The sequence below is a fragment of the Mastomys coucha genome, unplaced genomic scaffold (assembly GCF_008632895.1).
Source record: "Mastomys coucha isolate ucsf_1 unplaced genomic scaffold, UCSF_Mcou_1 pScaffold3, whole genome shotgun sequence".
Classification (NCBI taxonomy): domain Eukaryota; kingdom Metazoa; phylum Chordata; class Mammalia; order Rodentia; family Muridae; genus Mastomys; species Mastomys coucha.
The window spans coordinates 41,458,232-41,483,129 of NW_022196909.1; the positions used below are offsets into that span (position 1 = coordinate 41,458,232).

Here is a 24,898-nt window from a genome sequence, read left to right on the forward strand (position 1 = left end):
AGCATCAGCACACCACTGCCTGAGTGTGAGCATCAGCACAGCAATGCCTGAGTGTGAGCATCAGCACAGCAATGCCTGAGTGTGAGCATCAGCACAGCAGTGCCTGAGTGTGAGCATCAGCACAGCACTGCCTGAGTGTGATAGCAGCACTCATCTCTTCTTTGACTACAGATGGGACACAAGCGGGTGCCTCGTGCTCCTGTTGCCATGCCTCCCCTGCCATGATGGATGGTACTTGAGACCTGTAAGCCAAAATACACCCTCCCTCCCTTTAGTTGCTCTTCGTTGGATATTTTACGACAGCAGCAAGAAAAGTAACTCTAATATAGGAGGTGGTGGGGGCTTTAATAGGTGGGGCTCAGTGGGAGGCCTTGGTATCATCGGGGTGTGTCCTTGAAGGGGAGTGTGGGAGTTCAATCTCACCCTTCTTCCTTTTATTTGCTTCTTGGTTATGGGGTGAATGGCTTGGGTTTATCACACATTCCTGCCACAATATGAGGAAAACAAAGAAGCCCACAGCGACACTTAATTGTGATGCAAACCCCGTGACACTATGAGCCAAAAGAAGCCTGTTCTTTAGAAGTCAATGTATCTTAGGCAGTTGTTAATAGGAAACTAACCAGTGAGCCTTGATTTTGAGGATATTGCTACATATTACCATTAAGAGTGCTATGAGGCTTTAGAACTGTTTTAAGAGAGGAGTTTGGAGAGCCAATCTAGAAACATCATGTAATGGCTCAGGTGGAGCTTGGACATGATTCTCATGAAGCATCAGTGTGGACGGGGCTCGGTGGGCACACTGATGAGGGTGCAGTAGAAATGAGGACTCCACTGGGCGGAGACTAAAGGGCATGAGATTTAAGGACAACACAGCAGACACACACACACACACACACACACGCACACGCACACACACACACACACGCATGTGTGGAGGGAGAGAGAGAGACATGAGTAACATTGGCTGCTCTTAGCCAAATTTCTCATGAGAATTAAGTGAAGGTAAAAAGCAGGCTAACTTCAACTCAGTTGTAGAGAGCATCTCAGGCATGCTCAGGACCCTGGTGCCATTTCTTAGTACAGAAGGGAGAAAACAAAACAAGCACAAAGCTGGACACTTTGCTTTTTTTTTTTCCTAGAGAAGGAACGTGTTCACAGGGACAGCAAAGGGTGACACAGTGGCCACAGAGATTTAAGCATCACTGAGTTGAAGACAAGTTCTTTGTACCAGGGCAAAAGAGAAGATGCCTGAACTAAACAGCCTGGCCGCTGTCATTACAGGCTCGAGGTGTGTAAGTGCATCCTCGTCTCCGCCCTTTTCCAGAGCAGAGGCTTTAAGAAGAGAGCCTGGACCATCCAAGGATGGCCTAAGCCTACACCAGGAGGGTACTTAGACGCCGTCAAGTCGTGTCCACATGAGAAAGAAGAGATGAATCCACAATCCCTGGATACTGGACAGCTTTTAAAGCTCTTTCTAAACTTTTTTTTTTTTAATTACTGACAGTATTAATGATAAGTTCTCTAACTTTATCGTAAGCACTCTTTTTAATGTCTATCACTAGGGATGAAAATTTTGGTTTCCTAATTAGAAGCTATTGTACATTCTCTTGCTATCTCAGCTGCCTTGGGTACAAAAGACTATGAGCCGAACAGCTGGCTGCCTTGTACCTGCACCGGCCATCTCAACACACATGGACACCCTGAAATGAATGATGCAAGAGACTACAGCTGATTGCCCTGGCTCCTGAAGGAGCAGCCCTGGCCAGGGCTGTCTGAGTAGCTACCCCAGACCTTTTGTGGACACAAGCCTGACAAACTACTTATAACTTGGTCAGGAGAGGATGCACTATTCTATTATGGTTAGTGGCCAGGTTGGAATTAATCCCAAATACAAACCTTAGAGACCATGATTGGTCCAAACACTCCTCCAGTTTTTAAGCAGGTGGCTCGGGCTTACTCAAGGATTCACTGGAGAGTCTCCTGGGTTGCCTCCGCTGGTGTTAAGACCATCAGGCCCCCAGTAAAAACCAGTTTTACTAGCGCAGGCTAACACAGACAACAGCAGACTGCAGAACACAGTGGCTGTGGCAAACATGGCAATGGGCATAGCTTGCCCACTGAACAAATGCTGGCCTTCAGCTTTGGCTTTGTGCCTGAGAAAGCACTGGCCTCAATCCTGTGGGCACCACTGGAGCCCAGTCTCACTGACACCATTTCTACCGCTCAGCAACCTGGCAGGCAATTGAAGGTCCAGTGAGTGACAGGTGAACCTGACCCAGTGTAGTGCCGCCACAGACAAGCTGAACCTCCCCAACCCCACACACAGACACAATACTCTTTAATGCCAAGCTCCCAAACAGCCCTATTAGGGACAGGTGCCTGGTCCCCGAGCCCCAGGCGCTGGTTTCTCAGAGCAAAGTGCCTGCAACTACTTGCTGGCAGTTGAAGCAGGAGCCACTTGCATAGGCCTGGGACTCACCCACTGGCAGCACCGACTGGGCTGAATCTACCCAGTGGCACCAGTGTGGCACCTTGCTGCTTGAGGATCCCAATTGCTTACTGGGGTCCTGCCCCTATGAGGAAGGGATGCCTGTGATTAAGTGATCCTGACTGCACCCAGGGCCCAGTTCCAGAGCTACAGCGGCAGGTGCTGCAGCTGCATCCTGGCTCCCGAATGTTCCCTGTGTTCTCAAGTCTAGGCAGCAGCCACTGCTAACTGCAGAAGCAGCTGAAGTTTGGGAATGACCAGGGAAGGAAGAAGAAAGGAGGCATAAATAAGGGGACAGAAACAGTGACAGCGACAGCGACAGTGGCAGAGACGGCAACAGAGACAGGGTGAGGGGAGAGCAAGCACTAGAAGGGGCAAGAGAAGCGAACCTGCAGGTACTGGTCCTCAGAAGAGCTTCCAGACAACTGTCACGTCTTCAGGGCCATGGGATCTCAGACCCCAGGCTGATGAGAACGGCTGCTGATAGCCAAAGGTCACGTGATACCTAACCCCGCCATCAGGACTGTAACACTTGCCGGGTTAAGTGTCCCAGAGCCTGTGGTCTACAGGAGGACCTACTACTAGAGAGAACCATTTGTTTCTGCTCCCATCTGATTGCTGCCCCTGGGCACTGCTGGCGAGTGGTGAAGAACAGCATTCCGCCTACCTATGATCTCTTTCCTGGTGAAGGAAAAGAACCCCAGAACGCTGGATGGCAGCACAGGGGGCTACCACAGCTCAAGCTGGCGGGCTTCGCTGGCGTTTGTAAGTAGGAGGCATGCAAGAACTTTAGGGTCACGGGGGTTTCCAACAAACTTTCGAAGGAAGGTATGGGAGCCCAGGCAGTATGTAGCAGAGTTATGTTCTGCCTTGGTTACTTTTCTATTGCTGAGATAAAACACTATGACCACACGAAACCCGGGGAGGAAAGGGTTTATTCCAGCTTGCAACTCTCAGGTCACATCCCATCGCTCAGGGAAGTCAGGGCAGGAACTTAAGGCAGGAACCTGGAGGCAGGAGCTGATGCAGAGGCCATGGAGGGGTGCTGCTTACTGGCTTGCTCATCATGGCTTACTCAGTCTGCTTTCTTATAGAACCCAGATCGCCAGGCCAGGGATGGCCCCACCCACAATGGGCTGGGCCCTCCCACAGTGATCAAATCAAGTGAAGATCCCCACAGACTCGCCTACAGGCCAATCTGACAGAGGCATTTAGTTGAGGTTCCCACTTCCCAAATGACTTTTGTTTGACAAAAACAGACAAGCAAACCAAACAACAACAACAACAACAACAACAACAACAACCAGGATACAAGTCCTTCCCGTCTTTAATTACGCATGCCCTGACACAGGAAGCTCTGGATTACCAGACATGTAACTCCAGGACTCAACGCCTGCCCTGCTTGATTGTTTGCTTTGGCTCAGTTCCACCCTCTTCCCTTCCCCTAACCCCAATTCCCTCCTTCTGGAATGGCTGGAATGGGAATGTCTACATTGTATCTTGAGTATGTAACTTGTTTTATTTTTTTTTATTTTATTTATTTATTTTTTTTGGTAAGGGTTCACAGAACTTTGCCTTTCTCTTCCCTGAGACTCAGGCTGCTGATAGATGTTACAACAGTTACAACTTTGGGGGCTTTGGGAGTTTGGGCTGAATGCATCTTGTACTGCATGATGAATCTAAGCCTTTATGGCTAAGGGTAAACCTTCACTGGTGAGGAAGTCGTCGGAATGGCCATGTGTGAAAGGCCTAGTCCTCAGCTGACACCACTGAGAGGCAGTAGAAGCCTAAGATGGATCTTGTGGGGACTTTATCTCCTCTGAGGAATGCTATCAAAGGGCACTGGGGGATCCTCGCCCCTTTCTTATTCTCATGTCCTGGCCTTGAAGTGGATGATTCCTCTAGGCCATGGGCTCCTACCAGAACGGATGGCTTGCTCCCACCAGAAACCTCCACGCAGCAGCCCTGCCTCACCACAGGCTGCAAACTCTAGAACCGTGAGGTAAAATGAAGCACTTCGCTTTGTATGTGGACTACTATACTGACCGGAAGTTGAGTGGTGTATCTATTGCTCCTCCTCTCATTTAAATGGCCCTCCCTTGTCATCCACTCAAAATATACCTTCCTCCCTCATCTCTCCTTAATTTATGAAAACTGGAATAGGAGATATTTATTCTAATTCGATTCTTAGATAATCCCAAACAGAAGCCATGACCCTCCACCTTGCAGAGTACCACTGATTCCTAGAGCTTAGGATAACACTGGGGAATCTGGTTCTATCCATTGAGACATAGAGTTCAGCAATGGTGTTCCAATCAGTGACATAGATACCTGGCCCTACACGGTCCCCAGTGCCTTGGCTAGCTTATCTTCCTTCAAGGAAAGCAATCATTACAGTTATCAACCAGGCAATGGTAAATTTCACAACTTTCACATAGCAGCAGCCGTTCTCGTACCCACAGCCACCCCTTAGGGCATCCCTAAGACTTCCCTTTGTCCAGTATGTGATGTTCTCCTTCCTCAGTAATAGAAGACTAAGACTGATCCCTTGCTATATAGTGAGCTCTACATTCTACATATACAGCCTTTCCGTTCTCATTTTGCCTGTACCCACAAAGCCAACCTTGTGATTGGACGGCTTAATCACCCTTATTGATGACAGAAAAAAATTCGACAGCTTGGTCCTCACCATGTATGAATAAACTTTAAATGGAAATAGTAAAAACACGAAGAGTAACTCACTGAGAACACACATGTATGTGGATGTGGGTGTATCCCAACATAAAACTGCACTTCTGTCTCCAGCTAAGACACTCTTGGGGCTGGGGGTGGGATGCGCGGGGGCGCTGCAGTGAGTATAGCTGAGTTGTATCAGCCGGGCCCTGAGGTGTGAGCATAGCCCAAGAGACACAACTGCAGCTATGTTGGGAGGCGGGCGGCCTGTGTTCTGAGGTTACCCATGGTGCCTGGGAAACCCAAAGGGTGAACTTTAGGAAACAGGAAGGACCCTGGCCCCCACAAGCCGGACAGAGGCAGTTCAAACACCTGAGGTTTTGAAGCTGACCACAGCTCTAAGGCTGCCTTGTCACAAAGCCAGTGCCTCAGCCAGGTGAGACCAAGAGATGAACGGGATGCAGCCGGGACCGGGCCACGCACGCTCGTGCCAACCAGGGCCTTACCTCCTCAAACTTGTACGCAATCATAGCAAAGGCCTTGAAGATGGCATCGGTGGGGCCTGTGATTGTGACGATTCTCTCTGGGCAGTTTCCCTCTGAGATGTTGATCCTGGCGCCACTCTAAGGTGAGAGGAGAGGAAAGAAAGGTGGCTGGCAGAAGAGGAAAGCTGCTCCGTGCAGGCCTGGCTTCTCCAGGCCTGCAGACAACTTCAGACACAGACACTAGGGATGAGACCTGCCTAATGAATGAGAATGCCTAATGAAACCCTCATTCTAAACCGGGAAATCCTTGCTGGGAACCCTCATCAAATTGGAAATTCTAAGGTTTTGTTCTTGTCTTTTAAGACAGGGTCTCGTGTAACCAAGCTGGCCTTAAACTCCCTGTGCCGTGGAGAACAGTCCTGAACTTCTGTTCTTCGGCCTCTGACTCTGTCTCCTTGGTGCTGGGGTGACAGGCATGTGCCATCACGCCCTACCAGAGTAGGATGTTGTTGTTTCAACACAGCTTTTCTCTATGAAGCCCTGGCTGTTCCAGAACTCACTCTGTAGACCAGGCTGGCCTCAAACCCAGAGATCCGCCTGCCTCTGCCTCCCGAGTGCTGCGATTCCCTACCTGGCTAGAATGTTAATTAGTATGAGTCCCATGGTCCCTAGGAGAGCTGACACCCTCAACAAGCTGGATGCTGCATGTGTATCGTGTCCGCGAGGTTGCCCCTCCTTGCCTCGCATCCCTGATGTAAGGGCAGATCCATGCAAGCCACAAGCAGTACCATCCATCCCCCACGCCCCTGGGGCCTGGCCAACCTGACCTGGAGCTGGGGTAACATTTAGGGCCGAGCACACTCACCTCTTCACGCATCTTCTTTACCGTTTCTCCTTTCTGGAATGGAGACACAGAAGGAAATCTGTCACTGCCAGGCGCACAGAGCCTGGGCCCCTGTGCCTGACACAGCCCAACCCTGGCTGCTGCGAGCTGCTAGTGGAGGGCTGCCTACCTCTGGACTGCTCCCTGTCCTTGCTTGGCCCCATGAGCTAGCTGGTCTCTTTACTCACTGGGCCCCACAATCCAGGAGATGAAGAAACCGAGGCATGGGAAGGGAGAGCTGGCCACATGGGTGAGCTTTGATCAAACTCAGGCCCGTTGTTATAAGAGCGCTACAGATACAGTGGCAGGGGTGATGCCTGGCAGGAGCTAGTGTGTTCGAACCAGGTATGTCTCATGAGTGACGATTCCTGAGAAGCCCTTTCCAATGAAAGGTTAAGGAGGAGTTGGGACATTGAGCAGTTAGACGCTCCCCTATCGAGATAGGGGGTTACGAGATAACCAAAATATAGCATCCAGGAGGGCAGCCTCTCTTCTTTCACACGGAGGGCTTTTGATCCCAGTGCACTCCCCCACCCCTCTCCCCACCCCTGGAAGCATCTTTTGCTTTTGTTGTATAAAGGGGAGTACAAGGACAGTCATGCTTCCCAGGTCTGAAACCTAGAGGTACCAGGCACCAAGGCGGTAAGAGGAAGCTTCAAAGTGATTGGCTGGGGCTCTGCCAGGGCTGAGGAAGAGGGCGTGGTTTACCCAGAGCCAACAACAAGAGTCACAGGACAGCAGGTTAAGCAAGGAAGGGGCATGAACAGGGCTGCCAGGGCCTGTGTAACTGATGGGGCTAGTCAGCACCGGGGGCTACGGCTGTCTTTGTCTGTCAGCCTTACAGAGAACTGAGAAGGGCAGAATTCACTCAATAATCACCTTTCCGATGATGCTTCCGACTTCCTGTAAGGGGAAAAAAAAAAAGAATCACAGAAAGATGATGTCATGAGGCACTCTGGGGTTGATGCTTCAGGAAACGGTGTCTCGGGCATGAGGGAGACATCAAGTTTTTCCAGTGTTGGGGGTGGAGGCAGGGCCTTGTGTACACCAGAACACTGCACCATATAGCTGCCCCATGGGAGAACTGAAACTCTCGTCTGCATTGGGCTGGCCAGCTCCTCTCTGCCTAGCTGACCCGGGTGATCAGAGAGGGAGTTGAGCTCGATCGGCCAACTGCCTGAGAGCAAGGCAGACAGTCACCTGCTTTCTACATAAACAAGGAGAGTCAGCCACCTCTGCACTGAAGGCCTTAAGGAGACCCTGACACAGACAGGAAACAATTGCCCCTGCCTGAGAACACAGCACTGCCACCTTGATTTATGAGGTAGGACACTTGGAGAAGCCCCTGGCCTGGCCACCACCATTCTGTATTTGGATGTCAGTCCCTGGAGGGTATATGATCACCCGGATCAGTGGCCCTAGCCTGTCCCAGCCCACAGGACAGCTTCAGGAAGCTTCCACCATGGTCCGTTGATTGGGGCAGGGCCACCTGACTTCCTGCCACGGAATAATAACCTCTTTCCAAGTCTGACCTCCTTTTTCCACTATAACCAAGCCCTCGGAATGCCGGAGCTGCTGTTGATCCACGTGGAGGGCAAAGCATGGGCTCAGGAAACAAGAGGAGGGAATGGTCCTGTGCAGCACTCCCAGCATAGGAAGCATGGGCTAATCTGCAGAGAGTCCCATGTGGGGACATGCTACAAGAAGGAAGGAAAAGGAATGTCCGGGTGTAAGGGGACATGCTTTCTGGGGAGCTGGATATTCCAGAACTGTTGGCCAGGTGGCTGGAAATATTGCACAGAAGCTGGGAGCTAGATTTCTCAGGGTCGAAGAAGAGAGAACAGGGCACCAGGTTAAGGGCACCTGTCTTGCTGGGCCAGGAGGGGAGGTGTGACTCCTGGCTATCAGGACAGCATCCACCTGCAGCAGTCAGGCACTGGGGTCTAAAGGTACAGGTGTTAGGTCAACCAGTCTTGAGTAGCTCTGAGGAAGGTGTCATTTGGACTGTACATGCAAGAGCTTTATGGGTTCGAGATTGTGTTGTCTAAGGAGAAGCATGGAGCAGATCCCAGGTGCCCCCTTCCACCCCCCTACCCCCCCCACCCCCGCTTTCGGCCCCACCTCAGCCCACATCACCTTTCCATGCATCAGTAGGCGGATGGTCAGGGTTACGTTCAGGCCACCTTCCGAGACCTTAGATTCCATCTTCCCTCCAAAATGTAGCTCAGGGTGGTGGCTTAAGGTGCTGAGGGCACTGTGAGGAAGGATGGATGGGGCCCAGATGGCGTCACCTGGAACAAGAAGGTGCAGTTGTGACCACAGGTACACTTCTTTGGACCTAGAACCATGTCCTAGCCTCCAGTGACTCAGCCTCCAGGGCAATGGGTATGCTTGTCACCATCATAGGAGGAGAGGCACAGAGTTGGGTCCTAACCACGTGACCCTGGGCAGATCACTTAAGCCCTTTAGACTCCACTGTCTCCATCATAAAGGATGCCCCACTTAGAAGCCAGACAGCTCGAGAAGTTCTTAGGGGGAGCCAGTGCTATGCTAGCCAGCCTGGCCAGCCTCCTTTCTTCTAGTGTTTCTTCTGTCTACTTTTCCTGTCACAGGAGGGAGCAGACTCTAGGTCAGCGTGACTTGCCCCCTTGAGGGCCTGTCTTTGCCATCAGCCATCTAGAAAGCCTCTTATACCCACATCCCTTTATGCCCAGGTGTTGGCAACCTTCCCTAACGTGACTTCAGTCTCTGGCTGCAGCTCTCCCACTAAAGCTAACATGTTCTCCCTGCGCAGTGCTGTTCTGTGCACAACTGCTAATGGTGAGCTTTACAGGGCTAAATTAGGATGTCAGTTTATTATCTGCAGGCAGAGATTACAGCTACAGGAGAGTGCTTGTGGAAAGTGACATGATGTACCCATGTGGGTGGCCTGGAATCAGGGCTTCCTGGTGAGCAGCTCTCCTTACTGAGTTCTCCACAGGCACTGGACCAGTACCTTTTTTTTTTTTTTTTGGGTTTTTTGAGACAGAGTTTCTCTGTGTAGCCCTGTCTTTCCTGGAACTCACTCTGTAGACCAGGCTGGCCTCGAACCCAGAAATCCTCCTGCCTCTGCCTCCCAAGTGCTGGGATTAAAGGTGTGCGCCATCACTGCCCGGTTGGGACAGTACCTTATGAAGCAGCAAGCAAGAAAGAGGATGGCTCCCTCCCCTCAGGGAAATACCAGCAATGCTAGCTAGGCGAGCACAAACACTAGGAAGGTCCTAGAAGATGGCAGTGGAGGCTGGGGGAAGTGCATGGAGGGGGAGTGGCTTCAGGTGGGGGTGGGGGGAAGGCGTGGCTTCAGTACTATTTCTAAAAGCAAGAGACACAGCTGTCCATTCTCAGGAGATACCCTGGAGCTGGCAAGCAGGAGAAGCCAAGACAGACCAGGAGTGTAGGAGCTCAGCTCTATGGGTTGGGTTTGAGCAGCTCTCTGGAAGTTGATGACTTATGTGGCTGCTCAACTGCTTTGGGCAAAAAAAGCACAGGCAGATGGGAAGTTCTGCTGAGCGTGGCATTTGCATAGGCCCCAAGGACTGCTGGACCCCAGCTTGAGCTCATCAGGAAGGATCTCAGCGGGAAACAGGCATCTGGCTCAGGAGACTCAAGTGGCACCAAGTGACACGCGTCTATGCAGACACCCTGTGATAAACCAAGCCAAGCCCTCTGTACAGGAAGCCCTGTTTCTGCTAGGGTTGATTTGCAAGGGGCCATAAACTGGATCACACTGTGGCTAGTCTGGGGCATCTCCTACCCATCATGCAGACAGGAAGGCCCTGTGGCTGTCTGTTACATAAATGTTTCCAGCCCAGGAAGGAGAAAGTAGGTCAGCGCCTGCCCCCGGTGCTTTCGGCTCCGGGCTGTCAGGAGTGATCAGTCACTTGGGCCAGTGCCTTTCTGCATCAGAGGGTAAGACAGACACAGACACAGACAAACCCACACAGAGGCACACACAGAGGCGGTGGCACAAATGCTCTCTGTAGATTAGGAGTGAGGAGCTGTCCTGTAGAACAGGTGAGATGGTCGGAGTCTCTCAGACTTGGGAGATAGAAAAGCATCAATCTAGAGCTGCTGATGGGAAGAGATAAGCCAGGGGTCTGCTCCCTCAGTCAAAGGATCTGTAGGAGGCACTCAGTGTGGCTATACCCTGAAGCAGCATGCATCTCCTAGTCCAGCCAAAGTCTCCTCAAAGCAGAGCTAAGCTCTGGGCACCTCCTGCCCTCATTGGGCTCTAATCCCAGGGGCAACGAGTCCTGGCTCATGGTAGCAGTACAGGCTGGAGAGAACAGGAACGGACCATGTTGTCTTGCAAAGCCAGAGAGGGACTGAGTTCTGGCTCAGCAGTATGGACCTTTTGCTTCCCACTAGCTAAAATAAAGGCTTCAACAAGGTCCAGAGCTTTAAGCCCTTAATGTCTAAATGTTCTGATTTCAACAGAAAATTACCTGTCATGCCAAGACCTACAGAGATTTCAAAGTGGATGAAGGGCAAGGTGTAGATGCCAATCCCAAGTTGACAGAGACATTAATATTAGCTGACATCTGTACAGCAGCCATCTTAAAAATGCTCCCTTGAACAACTAGGAATATTCTTTGTGTGGTGCTGTATGAATGCACTGGGCATACAGCCTCCAGAGGAGGACATTGGCTATTCTTTCTATCACTCTCAACCTCATTCCCTTGGGGCAGGGTCTCTGGAACTTGTGTTCTTTAGTCAGATGGCCAGCAAGCTGTGGAGGTCCAGCTCTCTCCACCTCCCACAGAGCTGAGTTTACAGGGAGCATGGGGCCATAGCCAGCTTCTGCTAGTGCTGGCATATAATCTCAGATCTTCATGCTTGCTTACACTGTAAGCACTCTCACTTACGAGCCATCTCTTTAGCCCACGGATACGTTCTGCTCAACGAGAAGACATTGGCTCAGCAGAGAAACAAAACCCTTACCAAATTAATAAAAGATATAAAGAACAGGCATGGCAGACATAAACTGTCAATGATGGAACAGGGGTCTAGACCATGGAATAGCAGAGAATGGGCAGGTCATGGCCTCCCATCAGGGACTGGAGCCAGGCAGGCCTGAGATGGAGGTGCTGGGAAGGAAAAGGCTGCCAGAGAAGAACTGCAGGGTCCAGGGAAGTAGGCTTTGGGGAGTTAAGGAGAAGAGAGAGCTCCAGGGTAAAGGGAAACCAGGAAACCTTGGGATCTGTGCTCCACCCCAGGAGCACATCGGGAGGTGGGGGAGGAGAGAAGTTTCCTCAAAAGAAGTGGTGGTAGGAGGAGCTAACCAACCAGGCACATATGAAGTGGGAAGGCAGGTGTCAAGATGGAAGAAGGGAGATGGACAGGATTGATATACACACACACATATGGTCTCACCACAGGGACTGCCACACTAATTTGTATAATTAATATGTGCTGATAATCATAATTTTAGAAGAGCACTTTTAAGTGAGGGTAAATATCACAGGCCTTTGTTCTTTTGCTTCTAAAATTATTTCTAATGGCTTAAGTGAAAATGACTGAAGTGTCTGATATGAGTCATATCTCTTGGGGCAGGGTAAAGGAAGGAAATTTTTCTACCTTCCCTTCAAACTGATAAAATGATGTCCTAAATTATTAACAAATCAAAATGGAATTTTTAAAAAAGCTTAACTCCCAGGAAGGCAGGAGGAAATCCTAAAAGTCACATAAATGAGAAAATAATCAGAAAACTAAAAATGAAATGTCAGGCTTGAGCCCTAACAGCTCAATAATAAAATGCAAATGGTAGAATTTTAAAAGTGACAGAAGACTAAAGTATCCGCCCCTACGCTGGCAACAGGAGACTGAGCACAGTCTAGAGGGAAGTGATGGCTGCCTCAGTGAGTAGGCGTTGGGAAAACTGAGTATCCATATGCTAAGGAGTAAAAGTAGATTCTTATCTTATGCCTTTGTGTGTATACATATATACATATACACATACACACATGCATATATATGCTGTTATATATATATATGCTACATACATGTTGTATGTTTTATGGATGTTATGTATACACATGTTATATGTTTTGTGTATGTTGTATATACACATGTTACATATGTATGTATAATGTATAACATATTATATATACATACATGCACACACACATATATACACGCACATATACATATATACATACACATATACACACTTACACATATGTTATATGTGTATATGTGTTATATACATGTTATATAGCATGTTTTATGTATGCTATATATGTATGTATAATATATAACATGTTATATACACACATATATACATCTATACACACATATAAAATATGCTGTTATATATGTATATATGTGTGTTGTTATATAAATGTGTTTTATATACACATGTGTATATATATGTGTGTATATATATATAACACATAACATGTTACTTACATACATACATACATACATACATACCAAAAACAGTGGATGAAAGATCTGAAACTAGAAAACCACTAGGAAAAGCTCTGTAGCATTGGTTTCAGCAATGATTTTTTTTTTTTTAAATAATTCCCTAAAGCATAGGAAACAAAAGCAAAAACAGATAACAGGACTCAATCAAAGTAAAAAGCTACGCCCCGCAAGGCAAACAATTAGCAAGCAGAAGGGATGTCTATAAACCAAACCTCTGATGCAGGCGGAAGGGAGGTGTATAAACCAAACCTCTGATGCAGGCGGAAGGGAGGTGTATAAACCAAACCTTTGATGCAGGAGGATAGCTAAAATAGACAGGACACCTTATAACAAGATGGGGAAGGATAGGACGGCAGGAACTTTAGTAGACATTTCTCAACAGAAGGAAAATGAGAGTCAGGGACCTGCAAAAGCAAACCACAGGTGGAGAGACCACCTCAAGCTGTGTCCTGAGTGCTGTCACCAAGAGACTAAACACTGTTAAGAAGGGAGAAAGGGGCACTCTGGACACAATTGGCAGAACTGTAATGAGTTCGACCATTATGAAGAACAATACGGAAATTCTTGGAAATGCCACTCTTGGACATAGATCTCAAGGAGACGAAATTAATATGTCAGAGACATCTGCACCTCCATATGCACTGCAGAACTATTCACAGTACAAGACACGGGATCGATCTAAGTGTCCAATGTCTCATGATTAAGAAGAAAAGGATTGTACATATATACAATAGAATGCTAATCTGCCATAAAAAAAAAACATGACATTCAGTCCAACATGGATGATCCTGCATGGGGTTGTGTAAAGTGAAATCAACTGCACAAAGCCACTTACATGTGAAATCTTAAAGTTGAACTCAAAGAAGGAGAGAATAGAAGAGAGGAGTGGGGATTGGGAAATTCCAGTTAAAGCATGCCAAGTGTCAGAGAGGAGAAATGCCTGCTAATTTTGTATCATGGTCATTAGAATTCACAATTTTATACTCTTGAACTGGCTTGTAGTGAATGAGCTCGCCACAAAAATGGTAAGTCTATGCGGCAATGGGTAGATGAGCCTACTGGGCTAGCCCCATCACGTGCTCCTGCCCACTGTGCAGGCAGAGAGCTCATGTTCTCTGTGTTGGCCTGCTTTGTGTTGCTGTGACACGATAACCGAGCTGGCACTTTATAAAGCAAAAGGGGCCTACCAGCTCCCGATGCTGATGGCTGGAAGTGCCAACAGCAAAATAAGTTGGCATCCTGGTGAGGCAGGCCTCTGGCTGCCTCAAACATATGACAGAAGGGGGAAATGGCCACATGCAAAGTCAGCTAAGAACATAGGGTAGCCTCCCTTCACAACCTGCTCTCAGAGACTTAACTCTGGAGGAACCACATCAGTCCCTCATAGTGCTGGTCCTTATAACTCAACTGCCTTGCATTAAGCCCTACCTACTAGAGATATCATCACCTCAACATCAATCTACTGAGGACCAAGTTTCCAACAACATCCAGGCCTTTGAGAGAATCACTAAAACCACACCCAGATGCCAGCAGCTGCCTTGACTCACCACCAAATCCTCCTCCTGGCCCAAAGGAACTCAGAGCACACTTAAGGAACAGGGAATACATACCACGAATGCTGAACCTGACTCAATTTCTGTGACCTCGTAGACCACTCTGAAATCAGAATGTAATGTTCTCCACTCTTGAGATTCATGCACATCCAAGACTAGATATGGCTCCCCATACCCACATCCTTGGATTTAACCAACTGCTATTTGAAACCTCTCATTCTTGGAAGTCCCCAAAGGGTTCTCCAAGGTGAGACTTGAGTTTGCCACATGCCTAGCAGCATACTGTGTCCACATCCTGCTGGGCTTTGCTGCTCAGGGAATCTCAGTCTCGCTAGTACACAGCTGGAACATTCCCACATAACAGTTTTACCTGGCTTGAACACATACAGATATTTTTTTGTCATCTCTCCAAGTGTGACGGCATAAAAACTATGTAACTTTTGCACTGTACCCTTGTACTGTGACTCTCCTGAGGAAAAATACATAGAAGGATATACGTATAGTATATGTGATACTGTACTACTTTATACTTGATGCTGGATTTTGGTACCCATGAGGTAGTGAGCCAATCATCACTGATATGTCTCCATGGTTCCCCTGGGCATTCACCTGTTCATTGCTTCACCCACTCTCTGACAATTCGCTGGGGTCAGGGTACAATGAGGAAGTGTTGGGGTTCTGTGGGAGACAGTATCAACCACGGCAGGAGAAAGCATGCGGAGTCAGAACCCGGATGTCCCAGCCACGCTTCCATGAGAAGGCGGCAAGCCGAGGAAGGGAAGGGGGTCCTCCTGAGGCTAGTAAACAGGACCGGAAAAACTGTCATGAACCTAACCCCTAAAATAAAACCCTACGGGACTCTGTCAAGCTCTTGAACATGAAGACTGTTTTTCTCTCGTTTGAACTGCTCTAATGGGAACACCTTGGTTTCGTCCCTGACTTCATTGGCTTCTTGCTCTAGTTTATCATTTCCTTCCTTCTGCGTGGTTGCTCTGGTTTGAAATTTCCACAGCTGGAAACTCAAGCGTGCCTGACCTTTCTTTCCCAAAGAAGCATTCCGCATGCTTTCTCCAGGCTGGACTGAATAAACTTTAATGCATTACTTTTTTATTGTCCAAACTATCAATTTCCTTTGGTACTTCTTTGACCATTACATCATGTAGAGGTTCGTGCTTTGATTTTTCAAGGCTCTGGATGCTGACAAACATTTTAATTCCATTCTGGCTAGAAAGCAAATTTCCTACGATTTCAATTATTTCAAATGAGGAGGCCTTAAAACATTAGCATATTACGCAGACTGCAAGCTACTACGTGAATCACCCACACGTACAGCAGCTATGCAGATCTTTTGTGTTGCCCCGTCACCCAGACTCTGGTCAGTTTCTCCCGTCTGTTTTCTACCCATCAGCCTGGTTTACTGGGGTCAATTGTCTTCACACCGTAGACTGGTCCTTGTTACTTCTATTCTGTTACTGAGTCCACACAATACGTTACCTTGTTTTTTTCGAGACAGGGTTTCTCTGTGTAGCCCTGGCTGTCCTGGAACTCACTCTGTAGACCAGGCTGGCCTCGAACTCAGAAATCCGCCTGCCTCTGCCTCCCAAGTGCTGGGATTAAAGGTGGGCGCCACCACTGCCCAGCGCATGTTTATTTTTTATACCTCGTATTCCCTGTGTGATGTTTCGCCTTTATATTTACTTCAAAAAAGGTGAGTTCCGGCTCCTAGGACCTGAAGTCTGGTCAATCTGTCATGAGGCCATCCTTGGTCAGTATCTGTCAATCATTTCTCCCTCCAGAGGTCGAGATCATGGATTTTTTTTGGCATTTTAATGTTACCTGTGGACCCTCCTAGCACTATCATATGACCGTAAATGTTGCATAAATCTTAGGGGGAAGTTCCAGGTGGCCAGGCCCAGGGCCTCCTGGGTGCTACAGTCCCAATGGCAGGACAGTGCCATTCCATTGTGCTGACATGTGCTGTCAAGTGTCCAGCACACCCAGCACAACAGACTATCACAGCAGGGGGAGGGAGTAGGGGGAGGGTCACTCCCCGTGGTTATTTTTATGAAAGGTTTTGCTGTGTTGCATGCCACCAGACCCACCCATACAGAGAGCCTCATCCTGGGAGTTGCGCACAACATTAAGTAAGAGGTCACTTTCTCAAGCTCATCCTCTGGGAGAGCCAGAGTCTTCTCTTGCTGGCCACTGAATGTGCCTCCAAGGCCAGGATGAGCTGACAGAGGCAGAGAGACGTGACTTGAAGTCCTCACACCCTGGGCCTGGGCCTTCCTCTCACCTTCCTCTGTGCTTAGACCTATGAGCCATCACTGCCTTGGACAGCCTATGCAGAATTCTCATAAAAAGGAGAGGAAAGCAAGTGCTAGAGTCTCCCTCTCTCCTGCTCAGATCCAAGTGCAGCGCGGCCTCTGGCCTTTGGGCAGAGCTGCCCGTGTCCAGGCTGGAACCCAGTGGTTTGTCCCTGACGTCTCAGCTCTGCACAAGCTGCTCTACGCGTCCTTCCCAGAAGGCACAGTGGGTCACGAAGGAAAAGGTAGCTTGGGCTACATTCTGACTAAAAGCCCAAACCTTCCTTTAATTTTTATACTGAGTAAAAATGGCAAAACATTGGTTTATAACCAGAAACACTATAGCGAAATTCTGAAAAAAACCAAATTGCCTCATCATTCTTTCAAATAGCACTCAAGCTAACAAATGCTAGTAAAGGAAATGCTGCTGGAGCGAGAAGTGCTGAGCAACTGTGCTGCTGGGCGGCTGTGCTGCTGGGCGGCTGTGCGGCTGGGCGGCTGTGCTGCTGGGCGGCTGTGCTGCTGGGCAGCTGTGCGGCTGGGCGGCTGTGCTGCTGGGCGGCTGTGCTGCTGGGCAGCTGTGCTGCTGGGCGGCTGTACTACTGGGCGACTGTACTGCTGGGTGGCTGTACTGCTGGGCGTCTGTACTCCTGGGCGTCTATACTGCTGGGCATCTGTACTGCTGGGCGGCTGTACTGCTGGGCAGCTGTACTACTGGGCGACTGTACTGCTGGGTGGCTGTACTGCTGGGCGTCTGTACTGCTGGGCGTCTGTACGGCTGGGCGTCTGTGCTGCTGGGCGGCTGTACTGCTGGGCGACTGTACTGCTGGGCGGCTGTACTGTTGGGCGACTGTACGGCTGGGTGACTGTTCAGCAACAGCAGCCAAGCATGCTTGGTGCCTGTGAGTCTGTGCATACACACCTCCTGTCCTTGCTCAATGGCTCACCTCTGCCTTACATGGAGCCAGGAGGTGCTAGGAAGTCAGCCAGCAGGTAGATTCCAGGGCAGTCTCTTCAACACCAGTAGGCCGATTATGCACTCTCTCCATACAGCTCAAAACCTAACCTGCGCTTCAGACTGGAGGAACGAGACCGTAACATTGTAAGTGTTCTGATGGAAGATGTCTCTCAGAAGGGTGGCAGACTTCAGGGGAAACACAGAAATAGATAACAGCCATCCTGGATCTTACACCAGCAATCACTTCCTCGGTGGGTGCAACTTCCCGGAGTCCCTCATTATAAGAGCTCGCACCAAGACAGTGATGCTGGGCACCGGCAGCCACACATCTGTAGCCATGCAACCCTGGTGAGGGCTGTCAAGGTCAGTGGCTCTGGCCCGTTCTCATTATCTGTGCTCTCTCTGTCCAGGCTGCACCAAGGGCCTCAGCTGTCTAGGAGGGATGCGGGACGGGAAGAAGCAAACAGATTTGATTTATTCTGTTTAACAGCTCACTGCCCACATCAGGCTGCATGAGGCCATGGCAGCAGAAGCCGACAAAGCTGATTAGCTGCCTCATTCTCCCTGAGAGACTCACAATGGATGTAGGTCCTCGAGGCCATCCAGGCTAAGGGAGATTTCTGCAATTTAATGCTCTTGCCAGTCACCGTTAGCATTAGAGAGATGCTCGGGACTTATACAACCTTGATTTCAGAGAACATCCTAAATAGCCTGTTCGGTTGTCACTCAAGTGTCAGGACAAAAAGTGACAAGGCTAGGAGCAATGAGCTCAGCCCTTGTGCCTTGCTGCGGGGGCTAGTCATGGCCTGGTCTGGAACCTGTGGTGTTCTCTTCTCTTTGGAGCAATGGGCCAGGTTTCAATGAGTGCTGCTGACAGTTCTAAGTCCTAGTATAAATAATAATAATAATAATAATAATAATAATAATAATAATAATGTGCCCCAATTTGCAAACCACATCAGCACCCACATCTCTCTCAAATGTCCTCATTTTTAAAATACTGCTATCTTTAATGTGGAGACAGGCTAAGCATAGGAGCCGAGTTGAATCCTCTGACATTACAGACACAGAGCTAAATCTCTCATTCAAGGGGTAGCAAAGCCCTGTCCACCGCTGTGTCCTGCACCCCAGGTGGCAGCTTGTCTGCATGCTCTTCATCTCCCCCAGAACCTCTGGTTAAAGCGGGAACCCGACCATATCGGGGCCTTCCATAGGCCCACAACAAAGAGATCCTGGAACATTCCATACCACTCATCTTTCTGCAGTTTACAGTCATAATTATGGGTGGGGCACAGTTTAGGGGAGAAATCAGACTTGGGGCTAGGAGAGCTTAAAACAATCATGGTTCAAAGTCAACACTGGATCCCTGTCAAGTCTTGCAAATCCGTGACCTATATGTTTCCTATAGGCAAAAGCTCTAGAAGAAAAAGGTCAAAGTCCGCACTCTACAGAAAGTAGAAAGAATTTCCTACGGTTCCAGGGAAAATGAAGGAGAGGATGGGGTGAGACATCCCCTAGCCAGGATTGGTCCTGGAATATCATCCAGGACAATGGCAAAGGACCAGTATGACTATTGCTGGAAGATATCTGTGAACAATGAAGCTGAGACCAGGAGGGGCCATACTGGGCGAAGCATTGTGGGACAGAAGCAGCCGAAGCCCATGGGGACCACCCACCATGCAATAGACCTCACGTCTTCTAACCTGATCTGCAGGCTACTGTGTAGCTCAGGACTACAATCTGGAATATACAATGGCCTAAGGACATAGCTGATGATTTCAGAATGCACTGAGATGGACCAGGGTCTGCAGAGCAGGGAGGCCAGCCAACCAGAACCCAGGGCCAGCTAGGCTTAGACATAGCTCTCAGCAAGAGATCCTGAGACAATGCCACACCAGGTTGGAAGTTAAGCACTGAGTTGGCAACTTGCATGTAATGGGCTACTTTGGAAGTGGCAGAGCTCTCTACCTTAGATTTGGGTGGTCCAAAAACTCCTCTGAGTGCACTTTCAGCTTTCTAATAACTTCCTGTTTGAGGACCACGTGTCCAGATATGTAACATGTGAGGAGCCTTCCGGGATATTTAGTGGATGCCCCTTTCCACTACAAACATGGCGGGAAACTGCAATGGAGGACAAGTGAGCACAGGAAGGCCCAAATGACCTACAGATGACAGTCATAAGGGATTTTATCAGAGTGACTAAGCTAACAGATGTTTATACCACCCTAGGCTATAATTTAAATTTTTAAAAAGATACCATTTGGGGCTGGGCAGTGGTGGCACACACCTTTTATCTCAGCACTTGGGAGGCAGAGGCAGGTGGATCTCTGAGTTTGAGGCGAGCCTGGTCTACAGAGTGAGTTCCAGGACAGCCAGGGCTACACAGAGAAACCCTGTCTTGAAAAAAAAAACAAAAAACAAAAAACAAACAAACAAACAAAAAAACAAAACAAAGAAAAAGATACTGTTTGTAAGAATTTAAAAAAAATTTATATCTAGGGAATAACCCTAGAAAAGTGATGTACAGAATTTCTACATAGAAAAGCAGACCCAAGAGGATCCAAGAGACTCAAATCATTAGAGCTGAGAACATTAATTCTTTCAAACTCATCTACAGATATAGATACAGAGATGTAGATCGAGATAAATAGATATAGAGTCAATTCTATAGGCAAATTCATTTCACATTTGAAAAGATTCCTGGGGGCAAGAGCAGTAGCAGGAGAGCCACCATACAACATGAACTGGCGACTTAAGCCTTGACTGGCAGGCAGCTCGCCATTCAGGGCAACACCACTGGGCAGCTGCCACCTGGAACAGATGCTGCGAAAGGTAAGAGGGCTCCCTGTTTAGGAGTCCCAACACAAATGCCCATGCGAGTGTGAGGAGAGATGAAGGGATGGAGGGTGTAAGAGACAGACACCGGTGCTCAACATCTGCAAGCTGGGGTTAGACTTTCCGGATGTAGCACTCAGTCAACTGAACATGGTCATAGGACCATGAGGCCTGAGCACTCTCCCTTAGAGTCTACCCTCAGACCAAGCCCAGGGATTCCAACAGAAAACAGTGACTGGGTGCCTTGGATACCACATTGTACGAAGAAAGGTAAAGGACTCCTTAGACAAATGGTTCACAAACTGTGGGTTGCAATCCTTTTGGGGGTTGAATGATCCATTCACGGGGGTCATGTATGGCCATCCAAAAGCACAGATATTGATGATGAACCACATTAGAATTAGACTCTCTGTGTCCACAGACACTGCCAATGGAGAGAAAAGCAGTTCACGGGCAGATGTTTGCCACATGTGCCTACACTACTAAGCTTCAAAAGCAAGGAGCATCTCTGTGCTGCGCATGGAGAAGGGGCAAGAGCCTTGAACAGACACATCATGAAGAAGCTGACCGTATGACTAGTATAGTTGGCCCTCTGTGTCTGTGGCTTTCACATTCAACCAACAGATTAAAAAAAATATATAGAAAAAAAGAACTGTCTCTATCCTGGATAGTGGACAGAACTTTTTTTTAAATTGTATTTCTTCAATAACACAATATGGCAGCTGTGTACAGAGCATTTATATTGCATTAGGCATTCTAAGTTACCTAGATATGAATTTAAAGCACACAGAAAGGCATGTGAAAGTTCTGTCAAATACCATACCATCTGACTTGAGCATCAGGGGAATTCTGGGACATGTGTGAGGAGTTGTAGGGTAGATCTGGGACCAATACCCCAGGGGATGTGGAGGGATGGCTGTTTCTCAAAAGTTGGTCAGCCTCAACAGCTAAGAGGAAGCACACTTCACAGTCACCATCTACGTCAGCATGTGACCACCAGGATAACTATACTACAACAAAACTGCTTAGCAGGCTTAAGGCCACACTGCCCTCATCTCCTGGGGGCCCACAGAATACCAAGAGAGAACAGGGACTCCATACGTGCTACAACACATGAGCACTGACATACATGCCATCCGTTAATAAATTAATAAACTAAAATCCTAACAGGAAGAGCTGGAAAGCGGCAGCACAATGAGGATGCTCGCTCCTTCCTCACTGTGTTCCAGTGTGGGTTCGCTTGGGAAGGGCGTTGGAGAAACAATGAAATGAGCCATGGGTGTTAGCTAAGATCCGATCCTAGCTCAGGGGTCCTCAACCTCCCTAATGTTGTGACCCTTTAATACAGTTCTTCATGTTGCAGTGACCCCCCCAACCATAAAATATTTTCGTTGCTACTTCATAACTGCAATCTTGCTACTGTTACGAATCGTAAATATCTGCGCTTTCTGATGGCCTTCTGTGACCCCTGTGAAAAGGTCATTCAACTCCAGAGGGGTCTCAACCCACAGGTTGAGAAACACTGGGCTAGGCAGAAATGACAACTGATAGTTTAAACTAAATGATTGGGTGCTGGCTCAGCAGTGTATAAGTAGACTGATGTTACATGATGCCTTTGTGAAGTTTATTCTGGGGTGGATAGGCAAGAGAAGACCAGGTTTTCTGCTCACGTGACCAATACAGAAGAAACTCAGTAGCCACACGAACTTTAGGAAGCAATGTCTAACATGGACAGATGTTTGCCGTGTGCTGGGGCACTGTCCCCACCACACCTGGGTGAGGAATGCAGCCAGGGCGGGTAGGAAAGTGACATAGACGGAAGACGCGATGTGGGTACTAGGACAGGACACCCATCTGGCAGAGTGGTGCTCCCACACAGATAATGGAAAAGCACTGAATATAATTCACTGTATCGCTGACCAGACCAAACCAGAGGGAATAGCTGGATAAGTTGGGGAAGATAATTCGCTAAAGCACAAACGGCCTGCACTACGTCTGTGCCTGGTTTCATATCTGTGTCCATGCTATTATTTTTACTCGTGGTGGGTAGTAAACACCAAGAACTCCAAATTCTGGCCACTATCAAAACAAAGGACCACAGATAGTAAGAGTGCGGGAATCAAGAAAGCTTTTCAGAATGTATCTAGTGAAGGAGAAGATGCGTGAGAAGCAGGAAACGAGATTTTTAAGGAGAAATAAATCCTAACCAGCCATGGAAAGAAGGGTTATAGGAAGTATGCACAGCAGCTCGTGGTGTCTCTGAACTGGGCCACAGAGGATGAGAGGCCCCACCCTTAGCACTGCCTCTTACTGACTCCTTTAAGACCCAAACAATGTGCTGAGCTGGGCAAGAGGCACGTCAAGTGTCGTGAAGCTGCTAGGCAGTCTCGCTGCTGCCTGATGAAACAGATGTTTATTGTGCCCATTACTGTGTGCTCGCTTCCTTAACATGGTGCCACAGAAAAGAAATCTTGGGCCCTGCTCCCAGAGTGTCACAAGGGCTCTGTTCCAAGATGGACTCTGGGTCCCTCCCATTTCCAACGCAACACTGTCCCTGTGGCAGGAAGTACGACTGCCCTTCCTAAGGAAAAAACTACAGGGGAACACAAGGAAGAATGAGCCTCTTTCCTTTGTTAAATCCGAGGGCCAAAGCCTAACCTGGATGTGCTGCATCCCCCATAGCTACTAGGAGGAAGTCTGGAGGAGCCTCTTTGACCATGGCACACTCTGTGCCCAAGTGGCCCAGCAAACGCTGAGGAATAACCATTCTGCCCTGTGGTGGCCCACTGCTGGCTATACTAAGAAGAGGGTCTTCCTCTTAGTTGAGGAACTTTTGTATACAGGAGGCATAACGGGACAGGGCAGCCACATGTGACGTTGTACCAAATCCAGAGACGGGATGTCCTTCCTGCCTCAGAACTATGCGCCATGCAATGCAGACCTTCCTGACCCCTGCCTAGAAAGCTTCTTCAGAGAATGTGAAGAGTGCCAGAGGTGCCAAGAGGCCGATTTTCCCGTCCTAAGACCTAGCTCAGTCTCTTGGGAGGGCAGAGTGGGAAAAGATGCTGACGGGTCACTGCCTATTTAATGCATGAATGAGGCCAAGGGCAAAGGGAGCTTGTCCATGGTGGGCAGTGTGGTGACACACCTGACAGTGGCCTGGTACAGGGCCATCAGCCCCATAAGGAAGGGAACTGACACTGTAGGCCAGGGCTCCTGGCAGTCTGGTTCTCCTGAGGCTGCAGGCGGAATGGACAGCAGGTGCCAAGATTGCATGAAGATGGAGGTCAAAGTTGGGCAAGAGAAGAACATAGAGCCCAGCATCCCCAGGAGGGTGTTCATGGCCAGGCCCCGGGGATGCAACCATTAACGATTTTAGAACCCACATCCATCAACACAGACAAAAACCATTGATCATGATTAACCCTGGTAGAAAAACAAAAACAAAAAACAAGCTAAATTAGCTTGATAGGTCATCTCTTTGTGTCACAAGGTCTGGGCAGTAATATCTCACTGTTGTCCTGCAAAATGCCTATTACTTCAGATAAAATAAAAGAAATCAGAAAACATATAACTGAGATCATTAAGAATCTTTCTAAGTGAATTTTTCTTATAAAAGGAGGATGAAAGACTGAGGTGAAAATACGATTACAAACAGAAACGACGAGGAACAGAAGTGAAAAAGTAAAGGGAAATGAGTGACGCACAGAAAAGGTAACACAAAGTAAACGAAAAATGCAAGATAACACATTGGAGAAATAAAATGTAAAAGGAAATTTAGACAAATCTGAAGCAACATAACAGGTACAAAAAAAAAAAAAAAACCCTAAAGAGAAAACCGAAATTTTGAGTGTGACTAAAAGCTATAATACAGGATCAAATTAAGGCTCTAAGCCCCAGCGAGCCGACGGCTGGCCTCTTGGCAGCACTGATCTGGAAAAGGTCTCGCTGAACCCAAGGGAAAGCGGCCTGTGATCTAGGCCCATGAGGGCTGCTGAAATCCACAGACTCGAGGCTCGGTAACTAGAGCGAGAGCTTACAGTCCTAAAAGTCGCCTAAGACCCCTGCCTCCCACTTACAGAGTCCTGCACCCAAGTCTCATGGTTGCCGGGGACCTGCGTGCCACGTGCACGGACAGCGCAGCGGCATCCTGGAGGTGTCACCTGTCCATGTGTGCCTCAGGGCATCTGCCAGGCTCTGGCAACGTCCAAGTTGGGCTGACTCACTTGGGAGCTGTGCAAAGGCAGGC

At 48.6% G+C, this 24,898-nt stretch overlaps 1 protein-coding gene across 12 annotated transcripts in view; it reads right to left on the reverse strand.

Annotated features, from left to right (window-relative positions):
• Window positions 1–24,898, reverse strand: part of Pcbp3 (poly(rC) binding protein 3) — a 220,614-nt gene that overhangs the window by 31,843 nt on the left and 163,873 nt on the right. For all 12 annotated transcript variants that reach the window (XM_031348496.1, XM_031348495.1, XM_031348494.1 and 9 more), the window contains 4 exons: window positions 8,666–8,820; window positions 7,409–7,432; window positions 6,512–6,544; window positions 5,668–5,784 (listed from right to left, as the gene is read on the reverse strand). In XM_031348496.1, coding sequence (XP_031204356.1) covers window positions 5,668–5,784; window positions 6,512–6,544; window positions 7,409–7,432; window positions 8,666–8,820 — 329 coding nt within the window. The remainder of the gene's footprint in view (window positions 1–5,667; window positions 5,785–6,511; window positions 6,545–7,408; window positions 7,433–8,665; window positions 8,821–24,898) is intronic.